The sequence below is a fragment of the Pipistrellus hanaki genome (genome assembly GCF_964339955.1).
Source record: "Pipistrellus hanaki genome assembly, chromosome: 5".
Taxonomy (NCBI): domain Eukaryota; kingdom Metazoa; phylum Chordata; class Mammalia; order Chiroptera; family Vespertilionidae; genus Pipistrellus; species Pipistrellus hanaki.
In genome coordinates this window covers 23904859-23920523 of record NC_140507.1, presented here as the reverse complement: position 1 = coordinate 23920523, position 15665 = coordinate 23904859, and the positions used below count along the sequence as shown (strand labels likewise).

Sequence of the window (15665 nt, the reverse complement as noted above, 5' to 3'; positions counted from 1 at the left end):
ATGTTTAAGTATTTAATCCATTTTGAGTTTATTCTTGTGTATGGTCTAAGAAGGTGATATATGTTCACTTTTTGCACATATCTGTCCAATTTCTCCAACACCATTTATTGAATATACTATCTTTATTCTATTGTACGTTTTATGTTTTATCTCCTTTGTCAAATATTAATTGATCATATAGGTGTGGGTTCATTTCTGGATTCTCTGTTCTGTTCCATTGATCTACTGTTTTATGCTGTTTTGATTACTATGGCCTTGTAGTATGGTTTGATATCAGATAGTATGATTCCTCCAACTTCGTTCTTCTTCTCAAGAATGCTATGCTATTCGAGGTGTTTTGTGGTTCTATATAAATTTTTGGAATATTTGTTTTAGTTCTGTGAAATATGTCATTGGTATTTTTATAGGAATTGCATTGAATCTATACTATATTGCTTTAAGTAATGTGGACATTTTAATGATATTACATCTTCCTACCCATAAAGTGGTATATGCTTTACTTGTTTGTATCATCTTGCCTTTCTTCATTTTAATTTTCCAAGTACATGTCTTTTACATCCTTGGCTAAATTTATTCTAAGTATTTTATTTTCTGATGCAACTGTAAATGGGATTGTTTTCTTAGTTACCCTTTCTGATAGCTTGTTTTTAGTATATAAAAATGCAACTGGTTTCTGGATATTTATTTAGTATTCTGCTACTTTATTGAATTCAATTATCAGTACTAGTAGTTTCTTGATGATCTTTAGGGCTCTCTATATACAGTATCATACCATCTGCAAATAATGACAGTTTTACTTCTTCCTTTACAATTTGGATGCCTTTCATTTCTTCTTGTCTGCTGTGGCTAGGACTTCCAGTACTATGTTGGATAAGAGTAGTAAAGAGGACATCTCTATCTTGTTCCTGGTCTTAAGGGAAATGCTTATAGTATTTACCAATTGTGTATGATGTTGGCTGTGGGTTTGTCATATATAACCTTTATTATGTTGAGATAGGTTCCTTCTATTACCTCTTTGCTGCGAGTTTTTATAATAAATGTTTTCTGGGTTTTATCAGGTGCTTTTTCTACATCTGCCAATATGATCAATGGTTTTTATCCTTCATTTTGTTTGTGTGGTGTATCACATTTATTGATTTGCTGTTGAACCAGCCTTGCATCGCAGGAATAAATTCCACTGGATCATGGTGTATGGGTTTTTGTTTTGTTTTGTTTTGTTTTTTAATGTATTGCTGGATCCGTTTACTAATATTTTGTTGAGGATTTTAGCACCTGCAATTGTTTTTAAATCTGTGCCATCTTGTCAAATACATCATAAGCTCTTGAAGTTAGAAACCTTGGCAAATACTAACTCGTATTCCACTTTTTTTGTCTTGATCATACTAAATTTTCCCTTAACTAGTCTTTGCTGAATTAATGGGAGAAAAGGGTATCCTCTTCTACTTTAATCTCTTATATTTTATGGATTCCATCTGCTGGATGAATCTAGCAGACAGAAGTCTGGAGGCAGGATTGGGGATTTTGTTGGAATTACAATTTGTTGAGTCTTATTGAGTCTGTTACTGCATTCCCAATTTCCCTTGCAAATATGGTTGGCATCTAACGGAAAGTCATAAATCAGTGATTCAGAAGGCTTCTAGTTCTATGGCTGAGTCTGTGAAGACACTTGGCATAGCATCGAGGAATGCAGCGAGTCTTGTTATACCAGAGGCTTGGAGTCAGGCATTGGGGTATGAACCTCTCCTAACTTAACAGGCTAAGCATCTTCGGACAAGCCTCAAAATGGCCCAGGTTTCCATAACTGTGTAGCATGAATTACAGTAGTGCCTTTTGACTTGTTGGGTGGGCTAAACAAGATTCACTAATTCACTTAGTAATTATTTATTGAATACTTCAGGCACTATTTTATTTATTGAATACTTCAGGCACTCTGGAGATATAGCTGTAAACAAAATGGACAAAAATCCTCACCTCGTAGCATTTATATTCTAGAAATGTAATACACATGATAGCATTTCATAATGTTTCATTCATTTAGTATGAGGTTATCTGATGAACTCACACAATGGGTTTTTACTGCATATTGCCATAGGAATTTATGTTGCAACTCCAGGTAATTAGAGCCATAATTAAGTCTCCTGTTGGAATTGGGTATGTCCCATTAAGTAGTATATTTATATGTTCTTGCTAATCCCCACTATGTTAAGAAAGTCTGTTCCCTACATGAGAGTGCTGTCATTTTTGCTCTACAAAGTGCTTGAACCAAACAGTCCAGCATTGGCTGAGGTCCAGGAGCTGCAGGTGGTGGTGTGGCCAGGTGGTCCCCACATTGTTTTCTCAGTCATTGGTGTTCGCACTATCTGGGATTGCATGCAGTTTTACAGAGTTGCTGAAATGTTTGTTTGTTTGTTTGTGGAAAGAAGACGAAGGACTAGCATGACCAATTAAAATCAAACCATATTTTAGTGAGTAATTTCAACCTTTCCTCTCCAAACTTCTGATCAGCCAGACACCAAAGAACAAGATGACAGATTTGAGGTTTCCATTCCTCTTTTTTTTACTGCCTCCCCTCTGGCATTTTTCTTTGAGCATCAAAATGCCCAGAACCTATGAAAAGAGAAAGAACAGACATGGAAAGCAAACCTCAGAGAAACAGCTCACTGCCCATAACTATAAGGTGTGTGTCCTTTCCAGACACATCCTCCATCCACTGCCATTTTTCAAACACGGTACTTCTCCGGGTCTCCAAATGGCAGGCAGCCCATTTAGTTAAAAATGTAAACAGGAAATTGTTTTCTGGCTCAATAGCCTGTGTGGCCTGGAAAAAATGGTCATTTTTGCTGAGACAGGACTTTAAAAACACTCATGCAGTAGGGGAAGCTGAAGGCTGATTATAAGTTAGCCCTGCCCCAGACATAGGCCTGGGATAGGGTATGGATGTGGGAACTCCCATATGTGGGTTCAGAGCATTTATCACCTATGGACAAAGGCACAATGGACACAACTGGTGAAGCTCCTGTCACGAGAAAGCAGCTATCGTGCAGGGCAAGGAGGCATGGTAATGCTCCCAGGATTACCGGACAAGCTTTAGCTGGAAGAACTGACTGGCACTGGTGACATGTCTGGGTTCAGTGCTTCTCTAGTTGCTCCAGCTCCCCATCATGTGGCCTTCCATGGACCTCCTGTGCTCCCACTGTGGTTTCCCTGTGTGCTGATGAGTTTTCTGGTTGTTATGTCTTGCAGCCCCCCGAATCCAAGCCCAACTTCACCCCTCTCGCCATCTTGGCCCATGTTCTCGGCGCCATCCAGCCCTATGCCCACCTCATCCACGTCCAGCGACTCATCCCCCATCAGGTCTGTGGCAGGGTTTGTTTGGTTTTCTGTTGCTGCCGTTGTTCTCTCATTGGCTTGGTCCTCTCTTCATGCAGTGTTCAGCCTCCTCGTCAACTTTGTTCCCTGCCATCCAAATCTGCACTTGCTTTTTGACAGGCCAGAAGAAGCAGTTTGTGAAGACTCCAGGTAAAGTCACGGATCATGGCCAATCCAGTTCGTTTATCCAGAGGCAGTCAGAGACGGCGGGTGGCCAGCCTCTGCACCCCCATTCCCCCAATTCCAGCCTAAGAGCCAAAGTTGGGAGGGACCATTCTCATGAACCAGCCTGGCATTTTCCACACCCTTCTGAACCTTCCTTCTGTTTGAATTAATAATCTGTGATAGTTGTCCTGCCGGTGTGCTCAGTGGTTAACTGTTGATCTATGAACCACAAGGTCACAGTTCGATTCCTGGTCAGATCACATGTTCAAGCAGGGGGCTCAATCTCCAGTGTGGGGCATCCAGGAAGCAGCTGATCAATGATGTTTCTTATCTCTCCCTCTCCCTTCCTCTCTGAAATCAATAAAAATATATTTAAAAAAATAATCTGTGATGCTTGAAGTTTGGGGAAAGAGTGCCTCCTGAATGGGTTTCTGTTTGGCTCACTCTGAGTCATGGAGCTGTTTGTGCTTTGGTATTAGATGATTTGAGAGGGAACAGTACTAAGACATGTGCTGGCTTTTTCTTCCCTCATTTTTATTAGGTAGCGTCAGGCAACTTTTTTTTTTTTTTTTTTGTGGTCACTGAGTACTGACACCTAATTGCTGAGACCAGACCACTGGGAGAGAGATGAATATAAACCAGAATAAGGAACCCAAATATGAAGTGATTTCTCTTCAAATTGTTCATGGCCAGCTCCTTCCCTCCATGCACTCCCAGGAATCGTCAGTGCTCCCAGCATACGCCTGTCTCCATGTGCAATGAACTGTTAGCTCTCATGGGAGCAGCCAACACCTCTTTCTGAGGATTGACTTAGTTCCTCTCCCCAAGGCCCATGCTATAGTTTTCCTCACTTTGGTCAGGTCCAGACTTAATTCTCTGCACTTGAGTTCTTTGGAGAAAAGAAGCTATTTAATTGCAGGAAAATAATTAACTAATGAGAACCCTGAAGGATCCCTCTACTATACAGGTCCTTGGCTATGTGTTTCTCAAACTTAGTCTCTGCTGTCCCACAGTCAAAATGTAGAGCCCAATTATAAGCCTCATAAGCATTTTGGGCCTTGGCAGTATTTTCTCATCCAACTTTTTCTCCTAGCTGATTTTTTCCTAAGGGGCAGGTCCAACAGAGAGGCTTAAATAATTTATAAAGATGAGTCTCACTTAGAAAAACAACAACTCCATGCTCTTTATACACAGATGTGTATATATTACTTTATTGTCCTCCACATACTTTTATATCTATCATTTCATTCTATCCTTGTATGAGAATGAGAGGAGAAATGCCTTGAACCCTATGACAGGGAGAGAAAAGTAAGGCACAAAGAGGTGATTTGTACAGTCACGTGGCTAAACTAGAGCCAATCCAGAATTCAGGACTACTGCCCTTAGCCCCGCAATTTTTCTGTCAAACATATGGGTGGTCCCAAGTTCAAGGTTCTGTGAAACTTTCAGCCCCAGAGCCTGTCCTGGTCTTGGAGGGTTTCTACCTAGCTTTGTCCCAGAATGAGAAAGATAACTTTTCAGTATATCCTTTTATCTTCACCCAGGAATGAGGTAAATATTCAAATCATATTTTCCTGACACTCAAATTATTTCCTAATTATTTCTTAGACACATTCTGGGCACTTTGGGAAATGTCAACTTTCTAGGACACTAGATATGGTAGATATGGCATTAATGCATCTGATTAGATCACTGATTATCCATGAGGACCTGAACCAGAGCAAACCACAGCAACCAGAGACAGTTACCTTCCAAACGCCTCCCTCACTCATAACAGAGACTTGGTCATTTTGATAAAAAAGGAGTAAAAATTCAAGACACTGGCTCCTTGGACAGGATAAATTAGAAGACTCAGGAGAGTAGAATCATTCAGCTAAAAAGCTGAAATATACTCTCTGCTTTGAGATTATTCACTTTTTTTGTGTGTGTGTGTCTCTGAGCTTTGGCAGAGGACTGAGCAATAGAAGCTTCTCAATGCTGTGTTTGGGGTCATGGTTACTCAGCACTGCTTTTACGGGCCATGGTTAGAGCAGCACCATTTGAAGATACTGTTCCGCAACCCTGTAGGAAGCTACCATTTTGATATATGCAAGGCTGAGTACGGCTTACAGTTAGCTTTCACTGAGCTAATATGTACTGGTATGCCAAGGTGAGCACGGATATGGACAGTAGTAGGGAGCTAGCACATCAGAGCTTGCCAACAAAGAGGGGTAAAATCTCATAACTGCCGTAGCAATATAGAACCAAGAACTGGGGTGTATACCTATTATTCAGGTCCAATGGGGCCTTCCCCCAAATCTACTTCCAGAATGTGAACTTCAGATTTCCTTTCCTAGGAGAGAAGATAAAAATAAGTACTTTATTACACCTAATTAATGGTCTCCTAAATGTCTACATAGTCTCGCCTAGAAGTGGCTTCCTCTCCCCTCTTCAAAGCAACTTTAGTGCTTGTTAGTTCAAGCTCAGAAAGGTGGCTGCCTTTCATTCGCAACCCCAGAAAAGCACCCAGCCCCAAACCCATAACTTGCATTTGCACAGGGGCCTCTGGAAATGGTACCTAAGTGATTAAGCCATTGTATCCTGCCAATCTATCAGGCCCCACCTCCCTGTCATGCCATACCATGGAGAGTGGGTCTTCATTTTGATAGGCTTGCAAGGGCATTTGAGGAAAACTCCTCTGAGTGCTTTCCTGGCCTGGTGCCATGCTCAGAGGCAAAAATGAAAAATAAACTGGCAAAGGGTTCCAAACTTGTTCATGCCCTTGAAGGCCCAGCTAAGATCTGAAGGGCGCTGTTACAGGAGCAGCCGAAGGCACCCCAGGCTCTCTATGTTCAGTGCTGAGAGGCACAGTGAAGAAGAGGGAGCCAAAGAACCAGAGATGCTTGCTGGGGATTTTTTATTTTTTTGCTCAGAGCCAAATCCTGCAAACAGGAGCTGTTTGGGTAGGAACCCTACCTAAAGCAAACTGCTCAAGGCTTTTGCAGGGAATATAGCATGGGACACTGGACTTGCTGAGCTGACACACTTTTAAAAACGATAAGACTCTTTTCTGGGTAAAGTTGCCAGATTCAGCCAATAAAATGAATACCCAGTTACATTTGGATTGTATTTAGATAAACAACAAAAGATTTTTTGATTTTTTGTTTGTTTGTTTGTTTGTGGGATTTTTTTTGGTGGTTGTTGTTTGTTTTTTTTTAGTGTAAGTATGTCTCCTGAAATATTTGGGATATACTTATACTAGAAAGTATCTCTTATTTATCTGAAATCCAAAGTTGTCTAGGTATCTTATATTTTACTTGGCAGCCCTTGTCCTGGAGAATGGAGGTGGTCTCCTTCTGCCATTCCTCCCATCTCTGTGCATGTCCCAAGGGGGGCGGGATAAGTCACAGGGGAAGAGAACTTCTCACAGACCATCAGTCACCTATTAATTTGAAGGAAAAGCAAGGCCCTTTCCTGACCTTTGTTTTTATTTATTTATTTATTTATTTATTTATTTATTTTTACGATTATTTTTTTTAATTCTCACCTGAGGAGGGCCCGCTCATTGATGTTTAGAGAGAGAGAGAGAAGCATCGATGTGAAAGAGAAACATGGATAGGTTGCCTCTGAATGTACCCTGACCGGGGATCGAACCTGCAACCTAGGTATGTGCCCTGATTGGGAATCAAACCTGACACCTTTCTTTCATTTCTTAGGACAACACTCCAACCGACTGATTCACACCGGCCAGAGCTGTATTTATTTTTATTGTTCTATTATATTTCATTGTCACTTCACTATTCAATTCCAAAAGCCTAATAGTTGGGCACTTTACCCTCAGCTTTCCTCCTACCAGATATCCCAGTTGGTTTCCCGGGCTTGCCCCTATTTGTTCCCATTCCCTTTATTTAATGAGATTAATAAGTAACCACTATGAAAATTCAGCTGAAGGGGCCTGGCCTCAGCTGATCTTTCCCTCACCTTTCATTTCCCTGTTCTCAGTCTCTTGGGGCTCTCCTCCCCCGCTCTGCCCTGTCCTCAGGGTGCAGTGACCTGGCTAATGTCCACTGAGCTCTCCTTCCACCTTCCATGTCACCGAGGGCTCTACTTGTCAGTATAGGGATTAGGTGATTTAGCACTTTTCACAGCCAGGTGACTTCTCTCTGCTCCCCACTCCCAGAAAGGGAGGAAGGAAGGAGGGAGGAGGGAAGGAAGGAAGAAGGGAAGGAGGGAAGGAAGGAAGGAGGGAAGGAAGGAAGGAAGGGAGGGAATGAGGGAAGAAGGAAGGAGGGAAGAGAAAAAAAAAACAAAAAACTATTTTTTCTTCCTGGAAAGTTGCACGTGGGATAGTTGGCCCTTGATGGTCAATACACTGACTGGGTTTGGTTATCTCACAGAATGTGCCCCTCGTTCTGAACTTTATTCTGGTTAATGATAATTACCCAGAAGAACTCTTTTCCATTGGAGCTGATGAATTCTAAAGGCTGTTCTTTCCCTCATTCCCAGAGGTCCCACTTCCTTTTTTTCCTGAATTTCCCTATTTTCTCCCACCTGGCCATCATCTCATGGCCACTAGAAGACCAGAGAGAATGCAGTAAACTGCACCGTGGCAACAAATTCTGGAGAGTCATTTACTCTTCTCATTCTGCCCAGTAGACCTTTTCAGCCTTCTTTCCTTCTGTTTTCAAGGAGGCCAGACTAGAAGTTCCAGATGCCTGGCCCTGGGATGGGTGTCCAACCATCCAGGGCTTCTCTTTCCCAAAGGGAAGCTGTCTTGGTGATTCCAGGAAATAACAATTCCGGAATGACCCACCATGCCCCACCCCTTCGGAGTCTGTCTGGATTTACCGGACACCAACCATTCCTCAGCTAAATCTCATTTGGTCCCTAGAAATTGGTGCATCATGGGAGGCTTAGCACTACTGGCTCCTTGCGGCTGCCCATGAATCACATGAAGATAAAATAATACTGTATATACCTCCAGGAATTGTCTCACCCAGAGCACCTATGTCTGGTTTGCTATTCTGCTCTGGAACTCCTACATGAGCTTCCTCAGAGGGCTTGGAGGGAGGAGGAAATTGCTTTTATTAAATAAAGAGCCAACTTGGCTGTTAAATGTAATTTTTCTTATGACCCTGAGAATTCCATAGATCATTTGGAACTAGTTGGATGTCAAAGCAGAATTTTATAGAACTTAATAGGATTTACCTGTTTTCACGGTTTACTCTCTGGAACACGAGTTCGCATTCTGTGGTCCGTGGGTGCAATCTGGCCCACCACCTGTTTTTTGTAGTCAGCGTTTGATGAAGCCCAGCCACACATACTTGCTTACAGGCTGTCTATGGCTGCTTCTGGGCTACAATGCAGAGTTGAGTAATTATACCAGAGACCATATGGCCCACAAAGCCTAAAACATTTCCTGTCTGGCCCTTTACAGAAAAAGTTTTCCCACCCCAACTCTAGAACAGTGGTTCTCAGCCCTGTTGCACACCAGAGTCCCTTGGAGACCTTTTTAAAATCCTGATGCCTCTCTATTCATATCTGCAAGCCAGGCTAGAACCCAGCCATCTGCAGTTTTTTAAAAGCTCCCCAGGTGGTTTTGAGACACTATGAGAGCGGTTGTCAACATTCATTGGACATGAGAAGTGGGGGGAAATGCATTGTGCCCCCCCTCCCTTCTTTCCACACATGCTCACGTGTGTAACCACTCACAGGCATACCTTGTCTATTCCCTGCCCTCCCTGGCGGTCAGGGAGTTCCAGCTCTGGAATCCTGCTCCACCAGCCCCATGAGAAATCAGTAACATTTGGAGAAGCTGATGTCAGCCTGTGGCCCAGAGTGGAAACCTGGCTTTGCTGGAATTTCTCCTTTTTGACTGAGCACTGCCCGCTCTCAGCAGGCTTTGCTGGGAGTGTTCTCTGTGCACTCTGGAAGTCCTCTCCGCCCTTCCTCCCTCCTCTCCAGCCTGCCCTCCCACTGTTCCGCTGCTGTAACTGCTGGGTCAAGTTTTAACTTGGCACAAGGTCACCCCACAAGAAGTGCAGTTTCTCAGGATTCATGGCTTTTCTCTGAATATTTCTCTCTTCTCTTCTCTTCTCTTCTCTTCTCTTCTCTTCTCTTCTCTTCTCTTCTCTTCTCTTCTCTTCTCTTCTCTTCTCTTCTCTCCTTCTCCCTCTCCCTCTCCCTCTCTCTCTCTCTCTCTCTCTCTCTCTCTCTCTCTCTCTCTCTCTCTCTCTCTCTCTCTTCTCTTTTTCTTTTTTTTCCCTGGTGACCTTTGCAACTTTTCCACCTCATGTTGTACCCACTGGTTACCTGGTTAGGCTCTTCCCACCCCAGAGGACCAGGTGGCTCCCAGTGAAGGGGAAGAAGCGAGGAGAAGTATCTGGACCTTTCAGAGGGTTTTTAAACATTGCTAACTAAACACCTGTCTTCACACAGCACCCCATTCCGGAAGGCAAAAGCCTTGTATGCCTGCAAAGCTGAGCACGACTCAGAGCTCTCGTTCATCGCAGGCACGGTCTTCGATAATGGTGAGTTTTCTTGTCCCTCACAAAGATGGGGGCAGCAAATAAGTAACTGGAGTTTTCTAAGTCCCTGCCTAAGGAAAATCTCAGTTGAATAGATAAGACTGAAAATGAGTGTGTTTGTGTGTCCTTTCCCAAAATGAGTGTAGCAGTGGACCTTCAGACTGAAGGGTCCCTGGTTCGATTCTGGTCAGGGCACATGCCTGGATTGCAGGCTTGATCCCCAGTGGGGATAGGGGGAGGTGCAGGAGGCAGCAATCAATTATTCTTTCTCATCATTGATATATATATATATATATATATCCCTCTCACCTCCTCACTGAAATCAATAAAAATATATTTAAAAAAAACATGTGGTCAGCCCATATGGGCAATCTCGGCACAGGGTCACGGACCATCCCTCCTACTGCCTGCCTGAGACCCAGAAGTACATACAGGGCAGCCAAGGCTCACAGGTAACACTGGAGAACAGGAACTCTAGATTCAGGCCACTCCAGCTCAAGTCCTGGCTATGTGACCTCAAGCAGAGAACAGAGGATTGTGAGAAAATTGAGATATGCACATCACATATGTAAAATAGGTCTCAACACATACTCAGTATTCAATACATTATTATTGTGATTATTGTCATCATTCATCCATCTTAGACAAGACCCTGATGCTGTCATAGTTCTTGGTGACGGTCTTTCCTTTACAGCTGGTAGGACCCAGGCCTGGATCTCGCTGGGTAGGAGGTAATCACCTTGACTCCTGGGCCCTGGCTCTGTGTTAGGGCCTCCAGGTCCAAGCCAGATCAGAGATGGGCTCCTGGGACCAGCCTTGACTGCATCTGTATGCCAAGGGGCTGCCTTGGGTGCATGGTCCCTGCGCTCATCATGGCAGGGATTCTGAGCAGGCACAGGTGGAAATGATGGATCACAGGGCGCCTGGGAGTTCCCAGCTCACGCCTAACGCTGGACCTTCTCAGCCAGCAGGGCTCGGTGTGAGCCCATAACTGCACATGGCCTGTAGGGCTTGTGTCCTCTTTGATGGTCCTCAGAGCTCCGAAAGCACTGTCCTTAAACCTTTGCTCCATTTTCATGGGCCTTTTGCAAGTCAGAGCGCACAGCCAGCACCCCCATGAGCAGCTGGGGCTTTCAGGCCCCAAAAGACCTGCAGGAGAGTGGGTCCACAGAGGGCTGTCCAAAGCCATGTTGTTGGTGAGTGTTCCCTGAACAGGCCCACATGGCCGAGTCACAGCCCAGCCATCACGCAACACAGCTGCCACAGCAGACAAACCAGAGTAGTCTGCATACAGGATTCTGTGTCCTGCTTTGTCTGCAGGGGAGGGGCTGCCCATAGATTCCCAGGATTGGAGAGAGCCCCACCTTCACCGGTGAATTGAGTTTCAAGATCTGTCCTCTAAACCCTAATTCACTGTTCCCCTGGGCAAGGGACTTGCCATGGTCTTACCAGCTATTCACTCTGACAACACAGAGGACCCCTGAGTGCAGGGACAGAATTGGTCTAAGCTCCCAAATGGGTGTGTGTGTGTGTGTGTGTGTGTGTGTGTGATTTGTGACTCCTTTTCTCGAGTGTAAGCCTTCTTCCATTTTTTAAAACTTTGATGTTGAGATATTCACAATCCATAAAAGATACCCATGTAAAATGTACAACTCAGTGGTTTGTTTGTTTTTTAATATATATATATTCAGAGTTGTGCAACCCACTGTCTAATTCCAGAATATATTCATTACCCCCAAAAGAAATCCTGTACACTTTAGCAGTCAAGCCCCAGGTACCTCTAACCCTACCCCGTCCAGCCTAGGTAACCACTATTCTTTCTGTCACCATAAATTTGCCTGCTTGGATAATTCATATAAATGGAATTACACAGTATGCAGCCTTTCTAGTTGGCTTTTTTCACTTAGCATCTTTTCAAGGTTCATCCATGTTGTATCATGTGTCAGAACTTCATTCCTTCTTATTGCTGAATAATGTTCAAGTGTATGAATATATCACATTTGATTAATCCCTTTGTCAATGGATGGACATTTTTATTATTTCCACTTTTGGCTGCTATAAATATTCATGTACAAGTCTTTGTGTGGGCATGTATTTTCCATTTTGGTGATATACCCAGGAATGGGATTGCTGAGTCTTACAGTAACTATGTTTAACTGGTTAAGAAGCTGCCAAACTGTTTTACAAAAGGGATGCAGCATTTTACATTCCTACCATTTGTTTTTAAGTCTTCTGTTTGAAGTAGTTTAAGGAGCTAACCACAAAAAGAAAAAGGAAAGATAAGTAGGTAATTTTAACTGCCAGGTCCTTTCCTCCCCATCCGGGTGCTCTGCCTCGCAGCCCTGGGATTCTCCCACCCCACACGCGTAGTCGTCACAGACCCGTCCTGCCAAATGAGCACGAGGGAGGCCTGGTTTAAGAAGCAGCATTGCCCAAGCCTCCGGGGCCTCTGGGAGTCATGGCAGAGGTCACTGACACGCGTTTGTTTTTAATCAGCAATGCCAGTGACCTTTCCAATTCCCTGAAGAGCAAAAGTCCAGATTCAGCCCAGAAGACACCTTTCAGTGTTTAGTTCGAGCTGCAGTGGAAGGATCTGACTAAATGTTGCTCCACTGGTTTGGCTGATAGCATTTTATTATGTCTGATTTTGGGGAAATGCTACATATCCTCTGTTTTCCCCTTCCCTTCACAGGCAGTAGAGGAGGAAAACCCTATTTACACGTCAGGCAGGGAGATTTCTTTGTTTGTTCTGTCTCGTTAATTTAGTGCTGGAGATACAGGCAAGGACTGTTTGTGTAGAGTGCTCTGCAGCTGTCAGATGAAGTTATCAGTCCAATTCGAAGAAAGTTTCCTAATGACAGGGTTGGAGTCCGTGAGTGTGTGTGTTTTCAGGACCAAGAAGAATAAATAAGGAGGGGAAGAGGGGACAGTCTGGTGTTTCATAGTGACTCATCTCCAAGGCTGGATTCCAGGGGCCCGTGCTGTGCAATCAGTGCCTGGACTTTGTGCAACTGGGAGTGGATGTGCAATACTCGGAAATAACTCCATGGCAGCCCTTGCCATCTACCCGGAAACTGCCCACTTCCCCAGGAGCCCGCACCTCCAACAGTAACTGGAAAGAGAAACAACTCGTGTTCTCAGGAACATTATTCACCTTGAAGCTACATGATTAACAATACCTGGAAAAGTCACATGGTGTTCACTAAAATTGAATTCTTTTCAAGATTGGAGATTGACTGGATCCATTTGTCTCCAGAGTCCAGGGTGCAATGTGAGTGTAGGCAGGGCTGCCCCAGGTCCCCTTGGCTGGTGGGGAACTTCCCCAGGGCCGCGAGCCCTCAGGCAGTAGGGTTGCAGGGGGTTCCTCTATGGAGTCTCCAGCCTCCCAGCCCTTTCTGCTACCAAACCCAAGCTGCCTCTCTCTCTCTCTCTCTCTTGCCTGGTGTTTCCACCGGCTGCCTAACTGGCCTCAACACGTCCACTCTTGCCCTCATTCCATTCTCCACCCAGCAGCCAGGGTGACCTTTGGAAAATGGAAATCACATCATATTATTCTCCTGCTTAAAATACTCCAGGGGCCTCCCGTTGCTCTGAGAATCATTGACAAGGCCCTCCACAGTCCAGGGCCTGCCCCTCAGGCCTCCTGACCTTCCTTCCATATACACTACAGCCTCATAAGCCTTTATGTTCTCAGGTGGGGTCAGCCAACTGTAATCTGCCAGTCAAACCCAACCCACTGCCTGTTTTTGTAAATAAGACTTTACTTGAACACAGCTACCCACATCTCTTTCTTATTTATTATAGACTAGAGGCACCATACACTTGGGGAGATAATGGGGGGGTTCCTCAGCTCGGCCTACACCCTCCTGCAGTCTGGGAGCCCTTAGGAGATGTCCAACTGCCACGGAGGCAGGAGAGGCTCCTGCTACTGCTGCTGCGCTCACCAGCCATGAGCCCGGCTTCTGGCTGAGCAGCACTCCCCCTGTGGAAGTGCACTGACCACCGGGGCCAGCTCCTACATTGAGTGTTTGCCCCTGGTAGTCAGTGTGTATCATAGTGACTGCTCGTTCTGCTGTTCGGTCGATTTGCAAATTATGCCTCCCCCAAGAGCAGAATCTTGTCTGCTTGCTCTGTAATATGTGAACTGTCTGGCACTGGTAGGTGCTTAACAAACACTTGTTAAATGAGTAAATGCATCCAAACTCCACAGTGCCTCTTCCAGTCGGTGCTGCTTCTCCATGGAGCAGCTGGCCATTAAGGGTCTTAGTCACACACTTGCACCTTGTCCACTGTGAGCGAAGGAGGGGAGAGAACATGAGCTGTATATACAGGGGTGTGTGGTGTTATATGGATAGAGCTGAGAGAAAGTGGTTGGCAGGAAGTGCACCCATGTCAGCAGCAGCGTATATTTATTATATGCTTGCTGGGCTGGAGTACTGCCCAGGCAGCTCTCCACAGCATCGTGTGTGTTTACATAGCGCATTGGACACTTGTGCAATTCAGAAGGCTGGACACTGGCATATAGTTCAGCCCAACAAGTACTTATGAGCATCTTTGAGGTCCAAAGCATTGGGTTGAGCCAGAGTGGTCGTGGTTAAGACCACAGACTCTGGGGTCACACATTCTAGCTTTAGATCCACCTCCATCATCTACCAGCTGTGTAATTTGGTGCAAGATGCTTAACCTCTCTGAACCTCAGTTTCTTATCAGTAAAATGAGGATAATAATAGAACCGTCTCTGTAGTCATTCTGAAAATGAAAGTGGGTGATGCTGGCCAAGCACTTAGAAAAAGACCCTCCACTTCGTACACTCATGTCAAACTCACAGCTGGAGCACATGCTTGACTTTGTATGTGCTCCACATATGTACCATCATTCTCATCCTCAAGAACTACATTCTCTGGTAGAATATAGGCATGCCATTGTAGAACAGGCTTAGGCTCTGGAGTCAAACAAGCTGGGTTCAAATTCTGGCTCTACCATTATGACCCTGCACAAGTTCACTTACTTCTCTTAGCCTTCATTTCCTCATCTGTTAAGTAGGGATATTTTAGGTCAAATGAGTCAATAGATACCTAAAGCTTTGAGCCCATGGCTGTTTCCCAGTCACCATTTCTGGGTGGTAGCTTCTATCATTTTAAATTCATCAGGCACAAAGGAGGAATGACAAATGTTGAATGATATAATACTAGTTAGGGAAGCAGAGGTGGGGTGGGGATCTGGTGCAGTCTCTCTCCTCAGTGACTTAATGAAAATTTGCATTTCAGTTCTTATTGCCACCCTCATTACAGAGGCAGTGTGGTACAGAAAAGCTATAACCCTTAACTTTCTTTGAATTTGTTAAAATAAAGGTTTCTAGTCCCCACTCCTTAGATTCTGCTTGAACTGATGCACCATGGGGCCTAGGGACCTGCAATCTTAATAAGCATCGAGGTGGGTTTCCCCCCTTTAATCAAACCTGTTTTGAAGACTCCAGTGAGGCAGCAGCCTGACCCAAAGGCTGAATTGTTCCCTGCAGCCCCCTGTAGCACCCCTCTTGTTCTCCAATTTGGAGGACCTCCTTTGTCCCCTGATTCTTCCCTTGCTCTGCAAATTCCATGCCTAATGTTTACAGACACTGCCACC

The 15665-nt window shown here is 44.5% G+C and overlaps 1 protein-coding gene across 5 annotated transcripts in view; it reads left to right on the top strand.

Annotated features, from left to right (window-relative positions):
• The window catches only part of ARHGAP26 (Rho GTPase activating protein 26), a 407506-nt gene that overhangs the window by 384165 nt on the left and 7676 nt on the right, over positions 1–15665 (top strand). The window contains exons 21-23 of one of the 5 annotated variants that reach the window (XM_084884973.1): positions 3244–3354; positions 3490–3519; positions 9952–10043. In XM_084884973.1, coding sequence (XP_084741099.1) covers positions 3244–3354; positions 3490–3519; positions 9952–10043 — 233 coding nt within the window. Of the gene's footprint in view, positions 1–3243; positions 3904–9951; positions 10044–15665 lie in introns of those variants that run through there. The other 4 variants (XM_084884972.1, XM_084884974.1, XM_084884976.1 and 1 more) reach the window with 4 other exon arrangements.